This window comes from Xenopus laevis, chromosome 9_10L, assembly GCF_017654675.1.
Source record: "Xenopus laevis strain J_2021 chromosome 9_10L, Xenopus_laevis_v10.1, whole genome shotgun sequence".
Taxonomy (NCBI): Eukaryota; Metazoa; Chordata; class Amphibia; order Anura; family Pipidae; genus Xenopus; species Xenopus laevis.
In genome coordinates, this window is record NC_054387.1 from 74,992,941 (window position 1) to 75,014,732 (window position 21,792).

The 21,792-nt window shown below is 36.4% G+C and overlaps 1 protein-coding gene across 4 annotated transcripts in view; it reads right to left on the bottom strand.

Annotated features, from left to right (window-relative positions):
- Positions 1–25: 25 nt before the first annotated feature.
- lrp2.L (LDL receptor related protein 2 L homeolog) overlaps positions 26–21,792 on the bottom strand; it is a 107,961-nt gene continuing 86,194 nt past the window's right edge. For all 4 annotated transcript variants that reach the window (XM_041577166.1, XM_018235881.2, XM_041577167.1 and 1 more), the window contains 27 exons: positions 20,933–21,156; positions 19,463–19,640; positions 19,053–19,249; positions 17,465–17,710; positions 17,088–17,216; positions 15,879–15,998; positions 15,333–15,449; positions 15,031–15,147; positions 14,703–14,840; positions 14,473–14,595; positions 13,692–13,820; positions 12,811–12,942; positions 12,316–12,447; positions 11,460–11,603; positions 9,856–10,021; positions 8,971–9,099; positions 8,212–8,432; positions 7,427–7,606; positions 6,998–7,117; positions 5,882–5,972; positions 5,652–5,719; positions 5,404–5,524; positions 5,000–5,129; positions 3,541–3,651; positions 3,193–3,294; positions 2,192–2,266; positions 26–818 (listed from right to left, as the gene is read on the bottom strand). In XM_041577166.1, coding sequence (XP_041433100.1) covers positions 651–818; positions 2,192–2,266; positions 3,193–3,294; positions 3,541–3,651; positions 5,000–5,129; positions 5,404–5,524; positions 5,652–5,719; positions 5,882–5,972; positions 6,998–7,117; positions 7,427–7,606; positions 8,212–8,432; positions 8,971–9,099; positions 9,856–10,021; positions 11,460–11,603; positions 12,316–12,447; positions 12,811–12,942; positions 13,692–13,820; positions 14,473–14,595; positions 14,703–14,840; positions 15,031–15,147; positions 15,333–15,449; positions 15,879–15,998; positions 17,088–17,216; positions 17,465–17,710; positions 19,053–19,249; positions 19,463–19,640; positions 20,933–21,156 — 3,808 coding nt within the window. In that variant the 3' untranslated portion in view covers positions 26–650. The remainder of the gene's footprint in view (positions 819–2,191; positions 2,267–3,192; positions 3,295–3,540; positions 3,652–4,999; positions 5,130–5,403; positions 5,525–5,651; positions 5,720–5,881; positions 5,973–6,997; positions 7,118–7,426; positions 7,607–8,211; positions 8,433–8,970; positions 9,100–9,855; positions 10,022–11,459; positions 11,604–12,315; positions 12,448–12,810; positions 12,943–13,691; positions 13,821–14,472; positions 14,596–14,702; positions 14,841–15,030; positions 15,148–15,332; positions 15,450–15,878; positions 15,999–17,087; positions 17,217–17,464; positions 17,711–19,052; positions 19,250–19,462; positions 19,641–20,932; positions 21,157–21,792) is intronic.

Consider the following 21,792-nt stretch of genomic DNA (forward strand, 5'->3'; position numbering starts at 1 on the left):
AAGAGATAATAACAACAAAAGTATATTTTTACTTAATTAATATTTTAATTATTCTGCGAATTGATTGTACCAAGTTTTGCATAGGACATGTTCTATCATTTACAATGTTCTAGGCAGGCACTAGGAAAGGTGAGCGGATATTCAAATACAATATATTTTGTATGCGTTTACAAGTAGCTTTTATATTTCTTGTTTATACAAACAACTGTACAATAAAAGGCTGTTAATGTTAAATGAGGTCCATGGATCCATTAGTATTCCTTTTTTTGCTTTAAAAAAAAAAAAAAAGTTTAACACATTTTTTAATTCACGACATTCATTCTAAAGTAGCAAGAAAATGCACGTCATTGACGACATAACAATCTGTTTTTAAAAAATTTACAAATATACACAATATTTATAATATTATTTTCAGACAGTTGCAGTGCAGAATATACATATAGTACAATGTGATAATTGTTCATAAAAATAACAATTGGCATTTATATTATAAAAAAAAAAAAAACAAGGCAAAGCTTCAATAAACATTTTCCCCTATAGGCTAAAATAGATATTTTTTTATCAAGTAAAACTGTTAACCTTATGGACTTGACAAGTATAAAAACATGGGTGAAAAAATATTTCTGGCATTTTATATTTCCCTATATTATTCATACGTCAGAATCCTCTTTGACAAGATTGGCAGTGTCTTTGAAGGTGTCTTCTGTCGGCGAGTAGGATGCGGGTTGCTGCTCCTTTTTATTTGAGGGATTGGTTGGCGGCTGTGATGTAAATGGTGATGGATCTTCTTCAGCCTCAGTTTGCTGCTCTTTTTCCATCTAAAATATTTTTTAAAAAGAGCGATATATGTAGATGTGCAGCAATGCCAACAGTGTTACATCCCCAAACTATTCAATTAATTCATATATCATTTACCTTTATGATTCCATTTGTAGAAACCTTTCATTATCTGAGTTCTAAACTGTTCTAAAGACTATGTAGGTCCCTATATGGAACATAAGGGGGTTATTTACTAAACTCTGAATGCAAAAATCATGAAAAAAAATCTTTGTTTTTATTTATTTTTTTATAAAATCATACATTTTTCGGAATTTCTTAAACCCCGCAGATGGAAAAGTCAGAATCTGAAAATCCGGCATCTCCGACCTGTCAAGGTTGCAAATAAGTCAATGGGAGAAGTCCCAATGATTTTTTGATGTGCGCTGGGTTTCGGGGAATACCCCAAAGTTTTCGGGTGAAAATTATGAAATATGAATCATGAAAATCGGATGAAAGAGTCTGAAAAAATTGTGAAAATCTGATTTTTTCCCACAAAGCAAATTTTTGAGAAAATATAATAATAAATAAGTGTAAAAAACCCGAGCGGATTTGATCGGAGTTTGTAGCAGAAAATATTGACATAAATGCGGACTTTGATAAATAACCCCCGAGATGTTCATAGTATGGAATTAATGCAATTTAACTGAGCCCTTATTAAACAAATACATCAATGCATGCCCAGACAAGGTTGGTCAATGGGACCAAAGCTGGTTCAGTTTTAATAATTAAAGCTAACAAAAATTATGTGGCCACATGGTGACCCATAGCCAGGGCCGTTCCTGCCATGAGGCAAGGGGAGTACTTTGCCTCAGGCGGCAGTGAACGGCCTGTTACAAGGGGCCGCAAAAAGCCACCTCCTGTAACTTTAAGAGCCGAATTTCCGTTTTTTAAACCGGAAATTCAGCTCTGCTAGTGCAGAAAGCACAGTACGCTCTCGTTGCACTAGCGATGCTGCCCCTTTTGACCAGCTCCGGCGCTAAACTTTTAAGCGCGGAGCGGGGGCGGCATCGGCGTGAGCAGCAGCCCACGGATCGCCCCTGCCCATAGCATCTGGAAGAACAAATTTCCCCTTCACATGTGTCATAGCGTCACATATGTTATTCTGTATGCATTGCTGGATATAAATGATCTATAAAATACATTTTTACTCTTTTAAATCTTTATCCTCTATTACAACCTCCTGTCTGATCTTCTTCCCGGCTTTATGTGAGAGTGGCTCTGATCTTGAGTGTATGGTTAATGGAATACAGGGGATTTTCTCAGCAGACATATTTCAGCCAGTAGCGAAACACCCAAAACCACCCCTACCATCTCTTATTAATATTAGCTGGCATTAACTGAACATGATTGCAATATGTAATTCACTAGTTACCTCTGCATATACTGGGTTTTCAAAATTTGTGCTTTGCTTGACTTTTCTTTTGAAGAAACTCCACTTTGACTCCGGCTATATAAGAGAGAAATAACATAATGAGAGACTTGCATTTAAAACACCCGATTTAGCTTAGAAATATGTATTTTATGTGCCATTTTCAGTTTTCATTCTGTAGTCTTGTCTGCGCAATATATTAATAAGATATGTGTGTAGAGTGGCACCAACCATTGAAGGCATGAAATGAGAATTTGCCCGTGTTTACTTGGGGAGACAAGACACTAGGCCCTGAGGCTAGTGAAATATCCTGGGGGAAAGTAGACTATTGCAAAGTCAAATTACAAATTGAGCAGTAAGGCATCTTCCACTCATCGGGGGTTATTTCCAAACTGGAGGAAGTTTGGCTTTACCCTCTTGCGCTCCTTATTGCTTTTGCACATCTGCCCGGTGTCTTTGTAAATGACCACAAATAAAAATACACAGTCTAAAGGCAGTGTGGTTTAAATTTGATAAATAAGCCATTCAAGACCTACTGTATGTCAAAGGCCTATGCAGCTAAATAAAGCAAAACTGTATAATCTGTATAGTTTCAGTAGGAGAGTATAGTTTATCTTTGAAAAATATCTGCTTATAGCAGCAATGTAGAGTAAGTAATACATTGTATTAGCTAATTTAATAGATCCCAAAACACAAGCTTTAGGTTTCTTCTTCAGGCAAGGGTTATCATGATATACCAGGCCTGAAGAAGAGACTTAAGTAGTCCTGAAAAGTTGCATTCTGCAAGTGATCTACCTAGTGAGTCAATGAAGGTGTTACTGTACATTTTGCTGCTTTACTGTCTGCGATCTTGCTGGCTATCTAGCTGTTTCAAGCAAAGAACAATGTAATTCAGTGATTGAGGGGGTTATTTACTAAACTCCGAATTTAGTAAATAGCCGCCTGAGTGTGTGATTATTGCAATTCCCCCTAAGGGATTTAAGAAGTACAATAAATGTTCCGACCTGGGTGGATTCCAGGCTCACTGATGACTGAGGCGTATCGACTGAATATAGTGGGTTTTCAAAATTATCTGCCCCTTGTCCATTATTATTGATGTTAGTCACCTAAGAGGAAAAATAACATTTTAAGAGAAAATAGGAAATAGCAGTGTTATTGCAATGCAAATGAATCAAACAAGTGGACACAGCATGCACATTTGGAGCAGCCTACTATTTCTGGCATCTCTTAATCTTCAGAGGTTTGTATAGAGAACTAAACAGGTCTATGGGACACAGAATGGCTGTTTGAGTTATGGGTGAAGAGCTGGACAATGGTAAATAAAGTAACATAGGAAAGTTTATGCTTCTTACATCCGGTGGTCGGCTTATGGTAACAACGGCGGTGCCTTCACTTGCTGTGTTATACATTGGGTTTTCATAGACAGTGGGCTCCTTCCCAGTATCCACAGTAAATGTTTCATTCTAGAAAAGATTAGGGAAATTGTTGGGAATTAAAAAAGAAAACAACAAATAAATCAATATCTCCCTGTACCATTATATATCCTGTACCAATACGGTATATTGTAATATATTGCAGTGTAAATGGAAAGCAACCTGCTCAGCTGCTACAGTGTAAGCCACTGGTCTTCCACAGATGAAACATTAATATACTTTACTGTCCAATATTGTGTTTGGTAAAACTGCTCCAAAATGGCTTCAAAAATCAGTATATTGTACAGTATATAGTATATTTAATAGGGATGCACAGAATTCACTATTCTAGGATTTGGAATCCTTAATCCTTTGTCAAAGATTCGGTTGAATACCGTACTTAATCCACCTGAGTAAGGCTTTTAGGCTGAAACATGTAGGGGCCGATTCACTAACTTTGAGTGAAGGATTCGAAGTAAAAAAACTTTGAATTTCGAATGTTTTTTTGGGCTACTTCGACCATCGAATGGGCTACTTCGACCTTCGACTACGACTACGACTTGAAGGATTCGTAGTAAAAATCGTTCGCTTATTCGACCATTCGATAGTCGAAGTACTGTCTCTTTAAAAAAAACTTCGACCCCCTAGTTCACCATCTAAAAGCTACCGAAGTCAATGTTAGCCTATGGGGAAGATCCCCATAGGCTTGGCTAACTTTTTTTGATCGAAGGATATTCCTTCGATCGTTGGATTTAAATCCTTCGAATCGTTCGATTCGAAGGATTTTATCGTTCGATCTAAGGAATTATCCTTCGATCGTACGATCGAACTATCTGCGCTAAATCCTTCAACTTCGATATTCGAAGTCGAAGGATTTCAATTCCTAGTCGAATATCCGAAAGTCCGAAAGTACCCGCACTCTTACCCCGAGTCCAATGGCGGGTGCAAGGTCAAATTGCGATGTATAGTGTGCACAGTAGACCAGCACTCCGATAATTTTCCAAACAATTTTATTGAGTCATCACTCGTGTGTCCAACGTTTCGGACCTCGTTGGGGCCTTTATCAAGGATATATATATATATATATATATATACTCTGTATGACAGCCAAACCTCATTTTCTGCTTGATGATTTGCGAAGACCCTCAACAGCTACTTAACGCACATTGAGCATGTGACAGTTTTGAAGGCTTAGATCACTACTTCTATAGTGATGATGAATCTTTAGGCGGGTTCAATAGGATCAGAATATTAAATATGTCATTTCTAGCAGTATACATTTTTAGGGTGATCTCCTTTAAAGCAGTCAGAGTATATGAAGACATGGTTGGTACCTGAGACTTTACATTATGTTACTTACCGCCATGGGAACTGTATTACAGAAAGAAAAGATACATACCATCTGCATTACTCTGTCGATGGCAGAATCTGCACCAAACCCAGCAACGCCGATATCCATGCTGACATCAGTTCCTGATCGGAATGTAACGCCATTGCCATTTTCAGAAGACTTTACCAAGCCACTTAAGCTATAAACAGAAAGCAATATGAAAAATCGTTGAGCTGCCAATTTGTCTCCACGCTGACTTCCCATACTTGCCTATAAATCTGTAGAAAGGCGTGGGCGTTTTCATGATTCTACATGACTGCTATCCCTGTTGCTTTTGTTGGCTCTACAGGCATGTGCTCTACCCATACCATCAAGTATAATATTAATTGTATTTTTTGTATCTGTGTATTTAATTGTATCTATTTATCTCATGCTAAATTCTATACTTGTACATTTATGATAAATATGCCCACCTTGGAAATTTCGGAAGTGAAGGTAAAAGCTTGCCAGTTCTTCTGTAGTTAAAAATCCCTCCAATTACAAGAGAGCCGATTATTATGGTCAGAATCACAGTCAGAAGGACTGCAACAGCCGCTGCAAACAGACAAAAGCAAATCATCAGAATGAATAAGGTTATAAAGCTATTATATTTGCAAGTCATAAAATACATTATGAGGAGGGAATGAGTTCATAATCCATGGTGAGGATACAGAATATGTACCTGTTCCTGGTGGCATGCCCTTGGAGTAGCCCATTTCACAGTAGTTTCCACTGTAGCTAGATTGGCATCTACACATGAACAGATACATTAATAACTCAAGTTGAATATATGAATAAAGTGAATATATAATAGAAATACTGTTACAGAAATAAGTGGGGCTAAGGGAAAGATTACAATGCACTGGCATGTAAAGGGGCATGAAAATAAAATCATGTAAAAAACTGACTTACTTGCACTTTGGAAGACCACTTTCATCATAATAACATATTCCTCCGTGCATACATCTGCATGCTGGTGGCATGGTTGGGGGGGATTCAATTGCTAAGGAAATGGAAAGCCATGCATGTTAATGGGAAGACATGCAATGGGTATTAACGTAAGGCAGGGAATGCAGCATTCAGCACTTAGTAGTGAGGGTAACACGTGAACACAGATATCAATCTTTATAAAGGCACATGGTATAGGCACACAGTTATAAAATGTAAAGGAATACAATGATTAAAGTTACAAGCACCAATGATTAGTCCAGGCCAAATACTACATGCCATAACAGCACAATGTTGAAAATGATGCACAACATGGGTATTGAGTCAATGTACAAATAGGAAATGGGCTTTTTAATAAGAAGTTTTTGTAAACTGCAAAAAAACTATGGTGTGTGAATTGGGAATTTTATCACCTATGTAAACTTTGCTTTCCTGCTGACACCATAAACAGGGTACTGGCATATGTTCCAGGGTTATGTACTCTTTATTCAGTTTTAGGCTCATTTCCTAATATACATAATGGTTTCTCTCCATAGAGGAAGACTAATTCAACACATTTTACTAATGCATGTATATTAAATCTACACAGTTTCTGGCACTAACCACCAACTACAGAGACCAAACCACATTACTAGTTATAAAAATGTCCAGGAGAGGTGGGTGAATTTGTTGTTTGAGGAGTCGGCCAGTAGAAGGCTTTCCATTGGATATCTTAATGATATCTATTGATTGATCTATTTTGGGGAGTCCTGTCTCTTAATCATACTCTACTATTATAATTTTTTGATGTGCGCTGGGTTTCGTGCAATACCCTGAAGTTTTCAGAGTTATCGGGTGAAAATTCAGAAAAAATCGTGAAAATCGTATGAAAAAAATCCAAAAAAAATGGTGAAAATCAGATTTTTTAACGCAAAGCAAATTTTCGGGAAAATTTTCGGGAATATGTAATAATAAATAAGCGTAAAAAACCCGAGTTTTTTTCAGAAAATACAGAGATAAATTCGGACTTTGATAAATAAACCCCATAGGCTATAACAAAGGCAGAATTCAATTTCTTCTCTTTATGATCAGTGGATGTACCTGCATCACAGTCAGTGGTACTGCTTTCTATAAAGCGGGTTCCTTGAGGGCAGGAGCATGAATAGCCTCCCGGTCTGAGCAAGCATAGATGGGAGCAGACATCCTTGCAATGATTGGGCACTGAGTGACAAGCATAGATAAGCATTTATAAGCATTTAGAATGTACAGTATATATATATATATATATATATATATATATATATATATATATATATATATATATATATATATATATATATATACAAAATAGATCTGCAACAAAAAATATATACACACATATATATATATATATATATATATATATATATATATATATATATATATAGTTGTAGATAATTTTATTTTGTGTATTTATGTGTGTGTTCTTCTGTTCTTCCTTAACCGTGACTTATTTATAGCACCACTGATGGATGAGCATTTAATAATTACCTGAATGATTGTATCGATGCCCGTGGTATATCCGCACTTGTGTGAGCCAAGGGTTAACTGTTAAAACCTTGACCTTTTGACCAGTGCCAAATTTGTCTTTCTTCCAGACTTCCCCTTTTTCCTTTGTGGTCCAGTACAAATGACCTTCAAACACATCTAGGCTGTAAGGGTTACCCAGATCTAAAAGGAAAAAAAAAACAGAAAAGTAAAACTTAATATAAATATGCACCATATATTGTAGTACAGGTATGGGATTTGCTATCCAGAAACCCATTATCCATCTCCCATAGGCTCCATTTTATCCAAATAATCCAAATTTTTAAAAAGTATTTCCTTTTTCTCTATAATAATAAAACAGTACTTTGTACTTGATCAAAACTAAGATATCATTAATCCTTATTTGAAGCAAACCCAGCCTATTGAGTTTATGTAATGTTTTAATGATTTTCTAGTAGACTTAAGGTATGGAGATCCAAATTACAGAAATATTCCTTATCTGGAAAACTCCCGGTCCGGAGCATTCAGGGTAACAGGTCCCACACCCGTATTATCATATAATTTTAAAATGATATATGGCAAATGTGTGATTTATATCTTTTATTATTATAATTATTATTTGACTTTGTATGTAAAGAGCTGTTATGTGCTGAATGAAGAAGAACTGAATATATACAGTATTTATATCACTGTGTTAATAAATCAATATGTAAATAAAATACGTACATAAACCAAACCAATAAGTCTAACATTGTTTTGACAAGAAAAGCACTAAATAGTTTTCCAACCTCCAGCTAGAACAGTTTGTCTGTCAGTCCCATCAGGCTTCATGGATTCAATAATATTTTCTTTAGAGTCACTCCAGTAAATCCGATTATTGTTTATGTAATCGATGGTGAGACCAGTTGGCCACCCAAGATCTTCTGAAACTAAAACCTGTCTCTGCTGTCCATCCATCCAAGCACGCTCAATTTTAGGCTGCCTGCCCCAGTCTGTCCAGTACATAAATCTGAAAAATAAAAAATGCTGGAAACTTAACAGGTCCCTTTTAGAGTATTATCAGATAACACTAAGGTGTCTATTAATAACGAACATTTTTTTTTTTTTTCTTGAATCAAATTCTTTTGCGTTAATTGCTTGACTAATTACTCAAAACCACAAAAAATTTGTAATTTATAGTGTGTAATTTAAAGTGTAAAGAACACAAAAAAACTCTAATACAAAACTTTTCACGTTTTATAAGTTACAAGCTACATTTCGAAATTTGATAAACATGCCTCCACTATTCGAGACAGAGCATTTTAAAATCCCAAGACCCAACCAAAGTATGTCTGGTTTAACAACAGAAGAGATAAAATGAATTTTGCTGCAATAGGTCACTGATATATTAAAATGGACACAATCACACATATATATTGATCCTTTGGGTCAATCTTAAATACGAAAGAAAAGATATACATTCAGCTGTTCATGGTTTTTGTCATGCATCCCATATGCAGTCAGATGAAAAAATGTGGGATTTTTGATTTTGTAACAGTATGACTTACCCAAGATCAGGGTTGACCGCTATGGCTGCTGGCTGGTCAATCTGGGTATAAATTAGCCATTTCCTATACCGTCCATCCAGCATTGCAACCTCTATCCGATTAGTGCCAGCATCAGTCCAATAAATATGTCTGAGTTAAAATGAAGTAAAGGAAAGAGAAATTATACAAATACATGTTTTTTTTCCAAAAAGTTTCTGCAATTCACAGTATTTATATGTCAATAGAGACAGATACAAAGTAAAGTGATTGGTAATGAAAAAATAAACTAAACAAAAAAAAAATCTTTGGAGTAAGTAGATTACAGTTTAATAGGTTCAGTTGTACAAGCACAATAATGAATGATAAGGAAAGGAAATCCTTGATATGTATTCCTATATATCATTTTGAACTTCCCATCATCCACAGCAAACAAAAAATGGATAGAGGAATATAGTGTGTTTTTCCATGGGATTTATGGGAAGTTCTGATAAGTAGTCCATGTACCTATAAGTAAGATTAACTGATTTATCTATTGTCATAAAGACTTAACGCATAAGGTCAGCTCTGAGGTTACACAAAAAGATTAACACTCCTCCATTATTACAAATACACAATAGTGCACTATAGGTGTTTAGGTAATATATATATATATATATAGATATATATATATATATATATATATATATATATATATACAGTATATATCTGTGTGTGTGTGTATATATATATATGTGTGTGTGTGTATATATATATGTGTATATACTGTATATATATATATATATATATATATATATATATATATATATATATATATATATATAATGTAGTATACAGTAGAAGATATATAATATCATATAAATCAAGGCATTTGGTGTTAGGTAGAAATTTGTCACTGAGATACTATACCTTCCAACCCAGTCTACAGCCAGTCCATCAGGGTTAACAATATAGCGCAGGTCTAAATCAACATCCTTAACTAGGTTATTGCCATAATCCTCAAATGTTGGCAGGTAGGCGCGTCTGATGGAGCCAAATGTGGAGCCTTGACCCCGGATACTGTAGTACACCACACCTTTAAAAAACACAAATGATGGCACTCTTAAACCGAGTATAAATACATGCATATGAATAACAACAATGCAGAACTTTATTAGATATATACCAAATCTCTTTTTTATCCCAAATAAATATAGGTGCATTTATTTGTGTTTATATGTTGTTTATGTGTATGGAATTATTTATTTGTATTGCCATTCTAATTTCAGTGATTTCACTAATTTATGTTTTTAAAGGGTTACTGTCATGGGAAACATGTTTTTTTTTTCAAAAAACATCAGTTAATAGTGCTGCTTCAACAGAATTCTGTACTGAAAGCCATTTCTCAAAAGAGCAAACAGATTTTTTTTATATTTAATTTTGAAATCTGACATGGAGCCAGACATGTTGTCAGTTTCCCACCTGCCCCCAATCATGTTACTTGTGCTCTGATAAACTTCAGTCACTCTTTACTGCTTACCTCAGCCAAACAAAAGAACAATGGGAAGGTAACCAGATAGCAGCTCCCTAACACAAGATAACAGTTCCCTGGTAGATCTAAGAACATCACTCAATAGCAAAAAGCCAAATCCCACTGAGACACATTCAGTTACATTGAGTTGGAGAAACAACAGCCTGCTAGAAAGCAGTTTCATCCTAGTGCTGACTCTTTCTGAAAGCACATGACCAGGCAAAATTACCTGAGATGGCTGCCTACACACCAATATTACAACTAAAAAAAAAATACACTTGCTGGTTCAGGAATGAAATTTTACATGGTAGAGTGAATTATTTGCAGTGTAAACAGTGTCATTTAGAAATAAAAACGACAACATAAAAATCATGACAGAATCCCTTTAATTAAAAAAAAACTTATTAGCTTGAGTCAGGGAATCAGTTTTCTTTATGCATTGCTGTGCAATTTTTATGTATTGTGGGTCAATAATTTGTCATTCTGCATGTTCAATTTGGGTCCATAAAGATCCCTTGTACAGCCACTTCTAACTCTGGGGCCTGCAACTGGACAGCCATGCTTTACAGTTAGGGGAGGTTTACAGCAAAAACTCAAATTGTATTTTGATGTATTGTACCCCGATGCTGCAAGAAGCCTGAATCCAAAAATCTGCCATCTCAGACTTGTTGCGGTCCTGTATAAGTCAATGAGAGTGACACCCATCTCAATTTGAAGTTGTTGTGGTCTGCACTGGGTTTAGCCCAAAAATCCAACTTTTTTGTGGTTTTCAGGCAAAAACTTCAAAAATTCAAGCCACCCAGGGAAAAAAGCCTGAAACATTTGAGCGATTCAGGATTTTATTGAGTTGTTCTGTAATCTGATTGATTAATTAATTAATCAATAAGCATTTTTTAATAAAATATGAGATAAATTCAGATTTTTGTAAATAACAGGCAAAAGAAAAGAAAGCGAATTGCCAGCATGATATTATTGGTAGAAATGAAAGCCACTGTATACTTACTAAGGCCTATTCCTTCAGGATCCCAATCATAGTCTAAGGCCTGGACATGCTGCTGATCTTCAATATAGTCAGAATACTGTTCTGATGAAAGGTTGAATCGTCTTATACGGACATTGTCAGGAAGCAAGAGCAAAGGAGGAGTCCCTGTAAAATCAAGTTTTATAGTGTTCACAAACTACCTCCTCACTAGCAGAAGTTTCACAGGCATCCATCCTGTTCCTGTAGTTGAGATCATTGCATTCATCATATATGATGCTAATTAACCTTCTTAATGCTATTTTCTGTTATTCAATTCCACATGTACCCCCCCACATTTCTTAAATTTACTAATCTGTAACAAAACTGAAGAACTGGGAGCAGTATCAGACTGGCCCACAGGGATACCAGGAAAACTCCCGGTGGGCCCAGGTGTCAGTGGGCCCTCATGCTGCTAAACATTTGGCTTATTTCATGACCATTTCTGTATTTATTTAAAGGGCTTAATAATGGAAGAATAGAGTATAGTATGTAGAGATAAAAGACTAGGAGAATAAAGAGGTTGAGTGAGGAGAGGAGGAATAATAGTTTGTAAAGTGGGCCCTCAGTCTATGGTTAAGGAAATATTTTTTTTTACATTTGGATTAATTGGATAAAATGGAGTCTATGGGAGATGGCCTTCCTGTAATTCAGAGCTTTCTGGATAATGGATTGCAGGATAATGGATTCCATTCTCTACTATACTAGTTTTATTAGGCTTGCAGTGTTTCATTGAGGTTTTTAAAAATAAGCCCAACAACATAATCTCACAGATCTTCTATGTGAATTATACTCAGCCTCTAATTCTACATCCCATTATGCGCCCATTATTATTTCTTACCCTCTGCAGCACATTGGTTTCCTTGTTGATCACCAACAGTCCTAAAGCCTTCAGCACAGAAACATTCGTAGCTTCCTTTGGAATTTTTGCAGTCCTGCGGGCACTTTTTATATATCTCACACTCATTAATATCTAGAAATGTAAACAGAATATTTAGGGAACTACATTTGCTTTCTTTTTGTTGTAAACAAAATATTAACATTTACTACAATTTTGTCAAAAAAGTATTTCGTTATGGCGTACAGCATTGCAGGTTTTTCTCTTATCTAGTTCAGTTAGTTGTGCACTAACTGATATACAATTTCATTGTTGATATACAATTTCATTGTTGTGCACAACAATCAGCTGGAACAATACACAAACTGAATATGCATATCATCATTTATATTTTCCTTCTGTCAAAGTAAACAATCAAGAAAAATTAAACATTTGTTTCTTTAAGACAATGATCTGAACTCAATTTTGAATTATAATGCATCAGAATAATGAACTGACCATCACATGTATTCCGATCAGATTCACTGGCTTTATAGCCAGGCCGACATGAACAAATAAATCCGCCTTCAGATAAATTGGTACAGTTGTGTTCACAAATGTTTTCTGAACAACTTCTTTGAGTTCCTCTGTCTGAAAAAAATCATAGAGGCATAGATACATAATATTATTAGTCAGTCTATGAAACATACATACAGAAAATAATTTATCTAATGAATGTTTTAAAGCGGTTGTTCACCTTCCAAACATTTTTTTCAGTTTAGTTGCTTTCAGATTGTTCACCAGATATAAAGACCTTTGCACTTGCTTTCCTTTTTTTATTTTTTACTGTTTTTATAAAATTTAAGTTTAAAGTTTAATGTTCCTGTCTCTGATGTTTCAGTCTGGCAGCTCAGTAATCTAAGTGCAGTTTCTGAATTTGCTTCATTAGTTGCAACATTTCTTCTCAGCAGTATTTGTTGAATATTAGCAACTATTATATCAATTATATCAGCTGCCATTGAAACTCAGGGATTCTGCTCAGCAGGGACAAAGATAAGAAATGGATCAACTAATGTATCAATCAGAACAGCTTTACAGAATAGATTACCCCCTCCTCCCAGATCTGCTTTGGAAAGACATAAGAAGGTTAAAAATTAAAAAAGGAGTTGGTAGGTGAAAATCCCCCTTAACAGACGGATTAAAAAAATTAAGTGGTTCAATTTCAGGTATAAATCAATCATTATAAAATATTTTAGGTTCATTATGAAGTATGTTATTGTAATATACTTCATTATGAAGTATATTATTATATCATTTTTTATATAGGTGACGTGATTACTATATAACTTACATGGCATAACTGTAGCATAACTCACTAAGCACTTTAAATATGTACTTACTGCAGCCTGCTTCATCTGATTGATCCCCACAATCGTCATAGTCATCACATATATAGTGAAGGGGAACACAGTAGTGGTTGCCACATTTATATTCTTCGTCTGTGCATGGTCTTGGAGTTGGTGGTCTACCTAGAATCAGAAACAAACACATTGTATCATTAATATGTTTTACATTTTGGTAAATGCAATTATTCATGATTGTTTGAAACCATATGGAAGGACAGCTTTGGGAGCTAGTGGTTAATAGTTTATACAAAATAACTCAACTTAGGTTACTGACTACTGGGAAATGTACAGTATGCTGTGTATACTTACCATCTCTCCATAGGTATGAATGGTGTACTGAATGAACAGACTTATTATAACCTACCTCACTTTCTTGTGTCCTTTCCTCCCTAATGAGAGTATTTACTTCAGTCTTTCCCCAGAACATCATTTTTTGAATAGTTTTCAAACATCTTTCAGGTCTGTACTGCATTTTTATCTTCAATTATCTCTTACATTCATGCAACACTTCTAACTTCCCTTAATTAATTAATTTTCTTGTGCTTTTTTAGATTTCTTCTTCCATGGTGCTGTCAGTGACTGTGTGTCATTTTTTTACCATGGTTCATTACCCCAACGCACAGAATATCTTGTTTGCTTATAATCATACATACTCATAATAAAGCTTTTACGTAAAGCAGGTATGAAGTGCAATCAGGTACTAGAGGCAGAGGGAATGGATAGCCATTAAGGAATTGTATTTTTGGTTACACTTTATTTGTAAAAGACAACTTACATTGTTCCTCAGTTTCATCACTTCCATCACTGCAGTCATCCACGCCATTGCATATTTCATGTCTGTAGACACATCGATTGTTTCCACAGCGGAAGCGGAATGGAGGCTCACAAGGAATTTCCACTGTAAAATATAAGATATCCATGTTATCAAAACAGATTATGGACTGTATATATCATATGTGTGTATGTGTGTGTGTGTGTGTTTGTATGTATTATGGTATGCCTTACAGCAGTGCTGAAGCTCTTCATCTGACCCATCTCCGCAGTCATTGTCACCATCACATCTCCAGTACGGCTGGATGCAGACATGGTTTCTACACTCAAACATGGAAGCAGGGCAATAAGTTCCATTTGGATACCGTGTAGCTGATGACAAAAATAGAGTCAGTAAATGCACCAGCCTATAAAATGCTTAGAGTTCATTAATGACTTTTACTTTATACAAAGTGTATACATATAAAGGTGTAGTACAAATGTAAACATCACTGCTAAAAAATATATATAATGGTTTAATATTATGTAGTGTTTTAGGTTTATGCATCATTTCCCAACTTACGGCAAGCTGCCTCATCAGAGAAATCCAGGCAGTCTGCAGTTCCATCACAGTGGAAACGCTCAGCAATGCAGTGACCGCTGTCGCACTGAAAATAGCCCGGGTGGCAAGTCCTCATCTCTAAAAGTACAAGATGGGGTAATATGGTAAGTCACTCTGCTGTAAAGATATTTTTATTTTGGAAAAGCAAATGTTACAGTGCCATTAGCCTCTGCTAATATATCCCACACTCAAAAATAAAGGTTTTATTGGCAACCGTGGTCTAGAACTATAAGAAAATAAAGCATAATGTGGCTATGCCTTACCACAATCTCTTTCATCTGAATTGTCTTCACAGTCATTATCATGATCACAGATCCAGCGTCCAGGAATGCAGTGCAGGTTGTCACAGCGGAATTCACTTTCTGTGCACTCCCTTGGACCTGACATGAGATATAAAATATAATGAATGCATCCAGGTGTAAACCACCAGGTGTTTGGTGCTGTAAAATATGTACTGTATTTAAATGGCTCTGGCTTCAGTTGCAGGACTAAAGAACAGAAACACAAATGTACATAGAGATGTCAATATTTGTGAGTCGCTATCACTGGAGTTCTCTTGATGATCAACAATGTCACTTTAAAAATTATTATATTTCTTTAGCTCCCAACTTTCCCTTACCCCTGACACCATTCATGCTGGTGACTGTAGTGCAGCAACATGACAGTAAATCATGGCTGAGTATCATTGGAAGGACTGAATGACCTTTAATTTTCTGTGGTAATTTGCGCACGCAGATAGGCATACCAGTCCTTCATTAAAGTACAAAGAGGGAAGCCTAGTCTACATCTAGTTGATGGTCTGTACTTACTGCAGTTGCGTTCATCAGAACCATCTTCGCAGTCATTATCTCCATCACACTTCCAACGCAAAGGAATACAGCGATGATTATCACATCGAAAATCACCCCGAGGATCACAGGTCCTTTCCTCTGTAAATTTCAATCATTCACAGTTAGGATTTACAAGGCCATAATTATTATGCACATATTTAGTTAATCCCTTAATGGTTTAATATGAGTTGGCATAATGCCCTGCGGTGTAAATAAACTGTGGTTTGTATGGGCATAAAATCACTGAACTGGTTTTATAGAGCATAATAAATGCACAATGTAGGATTAGAAAACATGCTGACAAAATAATAATGTGTTTAATACCTGTAATTACAAGCCATACATTTCTGCCCTAATCACTGTAAAAAATTCAGCTTAATAAATAGTAATACCAGAAATATAAGTATCTGAAGCTAAAGTAACAGCATAGGTATTGTTACAAGCAGCACCAATGCTAAAAGATATTTACATTGCCATTCAAGTTGCCAAATCAGTCACTTGAGACTGAACTAAGGATGCACCGAATCCACTATTTTGGATTCGGCCGAACCCCCGAATCCATTGCGAAAGAATCGGCCGAATACCGAACAAATCCAAATCCTATTTTGCTTATGCATATAGGAATGGGAAGGGGAAAACATTTTTTACTTCCTTGTCTTGTGACAAAAAGTCATGCGATTTCCCTCCTGCCCTAATTTGCATATGCAAATCTGCAACTGTCTCCTAAAAACAGACTATTAATGTATGACTGACACTACTAGAATGGACAACAAAAATACCATCTCTGTAAGTGCCTCCCTCCAAAATATGGTCTTACACCAGCCTGTAATCTGGCAAATCAAATAATTTTAGCAGCCTGCCCTGATAAAAGTTGCTCAACAGGAGGTTGCCTTGATGGGTGCTGCTGATTTGAAGCAAAGAAATGGGACACTAATGTTGTTTTAAACATGATGTGGTGGAAGTGACACCGTTCTCACAGAAACACAGTGGAAATTACTTCCATTGAGCGATTTCCCAAATGGGCTCTACTTTTGCATCTGACTGTTTATAAATATGTAAAAAGTAAACACGTAAAAAACAAACACGTAAAAAGTAGGAGAAGCACTGATCACTATTTAAGGACTAATGGAGTAATTTATATTTAATTTATAATGAAAATAATATTATAGAAACTGAAGCTAAACTCACCACAGCCCTGTTCATCAGAGTTGTCTCGACAATCGTCATATCCATTACACACGCTCCACAGAGGGACACATCGATAGTTGGTCCTACAGTCAAAGTCTGTGTGGTTGTCACAACGATAGGCAGGCCCCACTAAAAAGGAGGCATTGATATTAGGATAAAGTAATAAACACTTTAACGCCAATTTTGGGCTATCTCTACTTGTGAATTGCTCTCCAACAGTCATACCTAGTATATATACACACAACTACATGTACATGGATTCAGTCTGCTCAAAAGTAATGTTGGGAAAAAAAAGAAACCTCAAATTATGACCCTGAAGTGGTTGTTAAATGCATTTATAGCTGCAGGATATGTCTCATGTTAAGATGCTCTCTTACTGCATTCCTGAAAAGGCTCATCTGAGTGATCTCCACAGTCGTCATCCACATCACATTTCCAGCTCTGGGGGATGCAGCGCCCATTGTTGCAACGGAATTGCCCAGGGTTACAGGTTCGAGTAGAGCAGTGGGCACTGTTTTCATCAGAGTTGTCTCCACAATCATCCTCCTGATCACACTGCCACGACTCAGGAATACAGCGTTTGTTAGCACACTGCCACTGGTGGGTGTCACACTGATGGTTGGCTGCAAGGGATATACTATTTAATCACTACTCAAAATGGAGACTAACAAGTATGTGTCATAGGACAGGTTCAGGGTCAGTCTTATTATTAGTTTTAAGTAAAGAGAGACTATTAGAAAAATAGCATTTTTCAGGTTATAGCAGGCTCCTTGCAACTAGCTGGTGAGGAATGAATTACAAATAGCTAACTCAATCTAGTGCATTGCATTCTTCTAGATGAAACAGGCAAGCATTGCTTAGTTTAAGTTTCTTTTCATACCATACACACCACAGAAGGTGACATGAGAGATGCAAGCTCTATGCCGCTTAAGGTCAGCTTATAATAAAATACACATTGCACACAACATTGCTTCTATACACATCTCCTATCACAAGTAGTGATGTGAGCTACCATACGTGTCACATCTTTTTGACAGAACCACTGTAAGTTATTAGCTACTAATTATACTTCAGTACTCTGATATATAAAGAACAAAGCATGTAAAATGCATATGTGAAAATGTACTGAGCCTAGGATTGCCATCAGAAATCTACTTTGTTGTTTGCATCTTATCAAAGCAATAGTTTTCAGACCTTTGTGGTTCAGGTCCCCTTCTCTGGAAAACCAAATGGTCAGCCCTGCTAAGTTCATAGCAGTGTTGCATTATAACAGTCACACTACTATAGTTATGTGAGTATGCAGATAAATAAACTCTTACTCCCAGATATCACATGTATTACCATTCAGGCAGCCTGTCATCCATTCATCTCTATAGACCAGGCTCAAAATTTGATAACCTGAGCTTTACAGAAAGAACATTTCGAACCTTTTCAGGACTAAGGAATCATAGAGCCCAGCATGGATCTACAAATTAATCGAGCCCCTGTCTGGAAAATATACCCTAGGTATAAATACATATTGTACTTTGACTTGAAGATAGATATATGTTAATACACTCCAAAACAATTAATCAGAAGGAACGTTCCTTAATATATTTCTTAGTATGTAGGCATAGGATTGCCAGCTGTCTGCTAAAACACCAGCTGAGGCTGGGCCTGCATTAAAACTATATGGGCAATGCATGTTATGATAAATTTAGCTTTCGATTTATTACACCTCCAAAACAATCCAATGCCAGCCTCTGCTTCTTCACAATTTCAGACCCCTAATCACCCGTATCCTTGCCAATGATAGAATGTGTCTATTATATTATTTGCCTGTGGCATTTCAGTTGTGGCCTGGGTAAATTATGTAATTTTGTAGAAAAATTTAGTAAAGACAATACATAAAAGATATATCAGTGATAATAGAAAAACATAAGCGACAAATTGAATATGAGATTATTACAATGTTTCTGTACTTACCACAAAGTATTTGATCCTCATCTGAGCCATCTGGGCAGTCAGGGTAAGAATTGCACAAGAAGTGAGAACTTGTGCAGTTTCCATCATTGCATTGGAACTGACCAATTCTGCAGTATCGCTGAGGGCAAGTAGCCGGTTCATCTGAGCCATCTCTGCAGTCTCTCTGACCATCACATTTCCACCAAATTGGGATACATCTACAAAGATTTGCAAGATAGGGTTACACAAATTGACCCTTTAATTATGTGTGTATGTTGAGTATGAGAAATTTAATGTCAGCTATATGTGGGCATATATATTTGGTATTATATTAATGAAATACAAGCAATAAACAAATGGAATTATATTATCCACCTAAAACCACCTTATGGCACATGATAGGAAGTGAATTGTCAGTCATTTCAACATACCTCTCACTGTCTGCACATAAAAACTGAGTACTGGAACATGCTGGGAGGCAACGAACCACAGATCCAAACTGCACTGCCAAGAAATTGTCTGGACATTCACAGGTGTATCCTTGACCCCCTTCTTTTATGAGGCATAAGTGGGAGCAGCCACCGTTGTTTCGACCACAAGGGTTGTTTGCTAAAAATGGTTTGGAACAAAGAGTTATTAGCAGAAATATACATTTAAATTTTCAGCTTAAATCATTGCTGTTATCTTCCAAAACTGTCATGTAGGCAAGAATTACTAACATACAATATATTCTTTAAACCAAATGTTCTAGGTTGCCTATTAATAAAACGGTTGATTCTGTGCATTCATATTTACAGTATGTTTGGGAGTAAGTATTAAGGTACCTTTTTTTAATTAAACCCAATTGAATGAGCTTGGGTCAGAAAGGGAGGGGTATATTTCCTTTAAAGGAGAACAACAGGTATCATCTCTGGGGGTGCCAAAATGTTAGGAACCCCCAGTAATTAGAATCGCTTATTTGATACCCCAGGCCAGTGCAACAGCCCAGAGTATTTCTGTAGAAGTTCCTCGTCACCATCTTCATTTCTGTCTTATGTTTGTTCTGGTCCTGGCGTGTGTATGTGCAGTAAAGCCAAAGCTAAACTTTGACACAAAAAGCTGCCCTTTTCACTCAATTGTGCATCATGTGCCTGCCCATGGCGCAGAGAAAATACAACAGGAATGTAAGAAGATCTCTGCAAATGAGCTTCTACAGAAATACCCTGGCCAGTGCAGTTTTCTGCTAACAGGAATACAGGGCCGGGGTATCAGGTAAGCAGTTATAATCAATAGGGGGTGCTTAACATGTTGGTATCCTTTAAGTATTAAGTCTCTGGTGCAAAAAGGGTGTCCTGTGCCTAAAACCTGCCATAGAATGTACAGAGTTCACTAGCACCTTGATTCCACAAATGTTCTTGTCTAGTGTATTCTGAATGATGTGCAAACCAGGGGTGTGGCAGGTCCTGCCCACCTCCCTGTCATTGAATATGCCGTTTTGGCTATTGTTAAGCAGAGAGACATACAGAAAGAGTCACCCTTTAGAGCCAAGGATGAAAATTCCATGGGGCAATGTACATTAAACATGACACTTTGCAGCCATTTGTTGTACTCTGCACCGTGCCACTATTTTTGTAAATAAGCCATTATTCTTTTGCACACACACACACACACACACACACACACACACTATAGTGAAACTGGACATTAGTTTGGAGCCCCATCATGTGCCTTACATTCCTGTAAGCAGCTAGGCCTGCTGCCTCTCTTCTGTTTTTTATTGGCTAGAGCGATACTGGTGGTGATTTGTTATATGTGTAAAAATGAATGGCAGAAAATATTGAAGAAAGCTAAAAATCAAAAGCAGCAAGAATTGTCAGAATTGTTTTTTTTATCCCTTCCCACAATGCCACAAGGTTACTTACTAATAGGCTGCCTATAGGGATGGTAAACATGAATATCGAAAGGCCTGTGTGTTGTGTTTACTAACATGGTCCTTCCAGACCCATCATATTTGTTTCCCTTTTCCACAGTTCTTGTGTTCCAGTCAGTCCAGTAGATACTATCTTCAAACACAGTGATTGCAAAAGGATGAGGTAGATTTCCATTGTACACAGTGTGCCGGTGCCTTCCGTCCAAGTCAGAGTATCTAAAGAAAAGAAATGCTACTGAGACAAATGCTGAATCGAACAGTGTTCTGTTTCCTTCCTTTAACAGCTGCTAAACTGCTGAAGGAAATGTTATTCTGATATAAGTTATTCTGATATCATCCTGTCAATGACTAATTTTTGTAATATAATTACAAAATTAATAAATGGGCTGACATTACACCTTCTATACAAGCAAAAAAATCTGTGACCTATAAAATTGGTATAAACATATTAATGAATATTTCTGCTTTGCCTTGAGCCACCATTTTTGGCATGTTCTGTGTGTCACTCACTGATCACCTGACAGGAAATACCATATACTCTAACTGTAACAGGAAGTGTGGAACTAAAATGCACCCCCTGTCCATTTATGGCTGATGTAACCTAGCATTTATGTGGGCACAAGGTGTGTGTGTGAGAAAGGCAGTGAGAGAGATGAGAGGGATGAGTAATTAAAATGGTAGTGTTCTACTTTGGGGATCATCTAGTCGGACTTTCTACAAGAATTTGTTTTTCATAAAAACTGTTTATTTGGATGAAAATGGTAAATAAGGGCTGTTTTATGTGATATACAGTATTTTTTAGAGGAACCTGTAGTGTTCAGGGGCATACAACCTCTATATTATTATTGTATG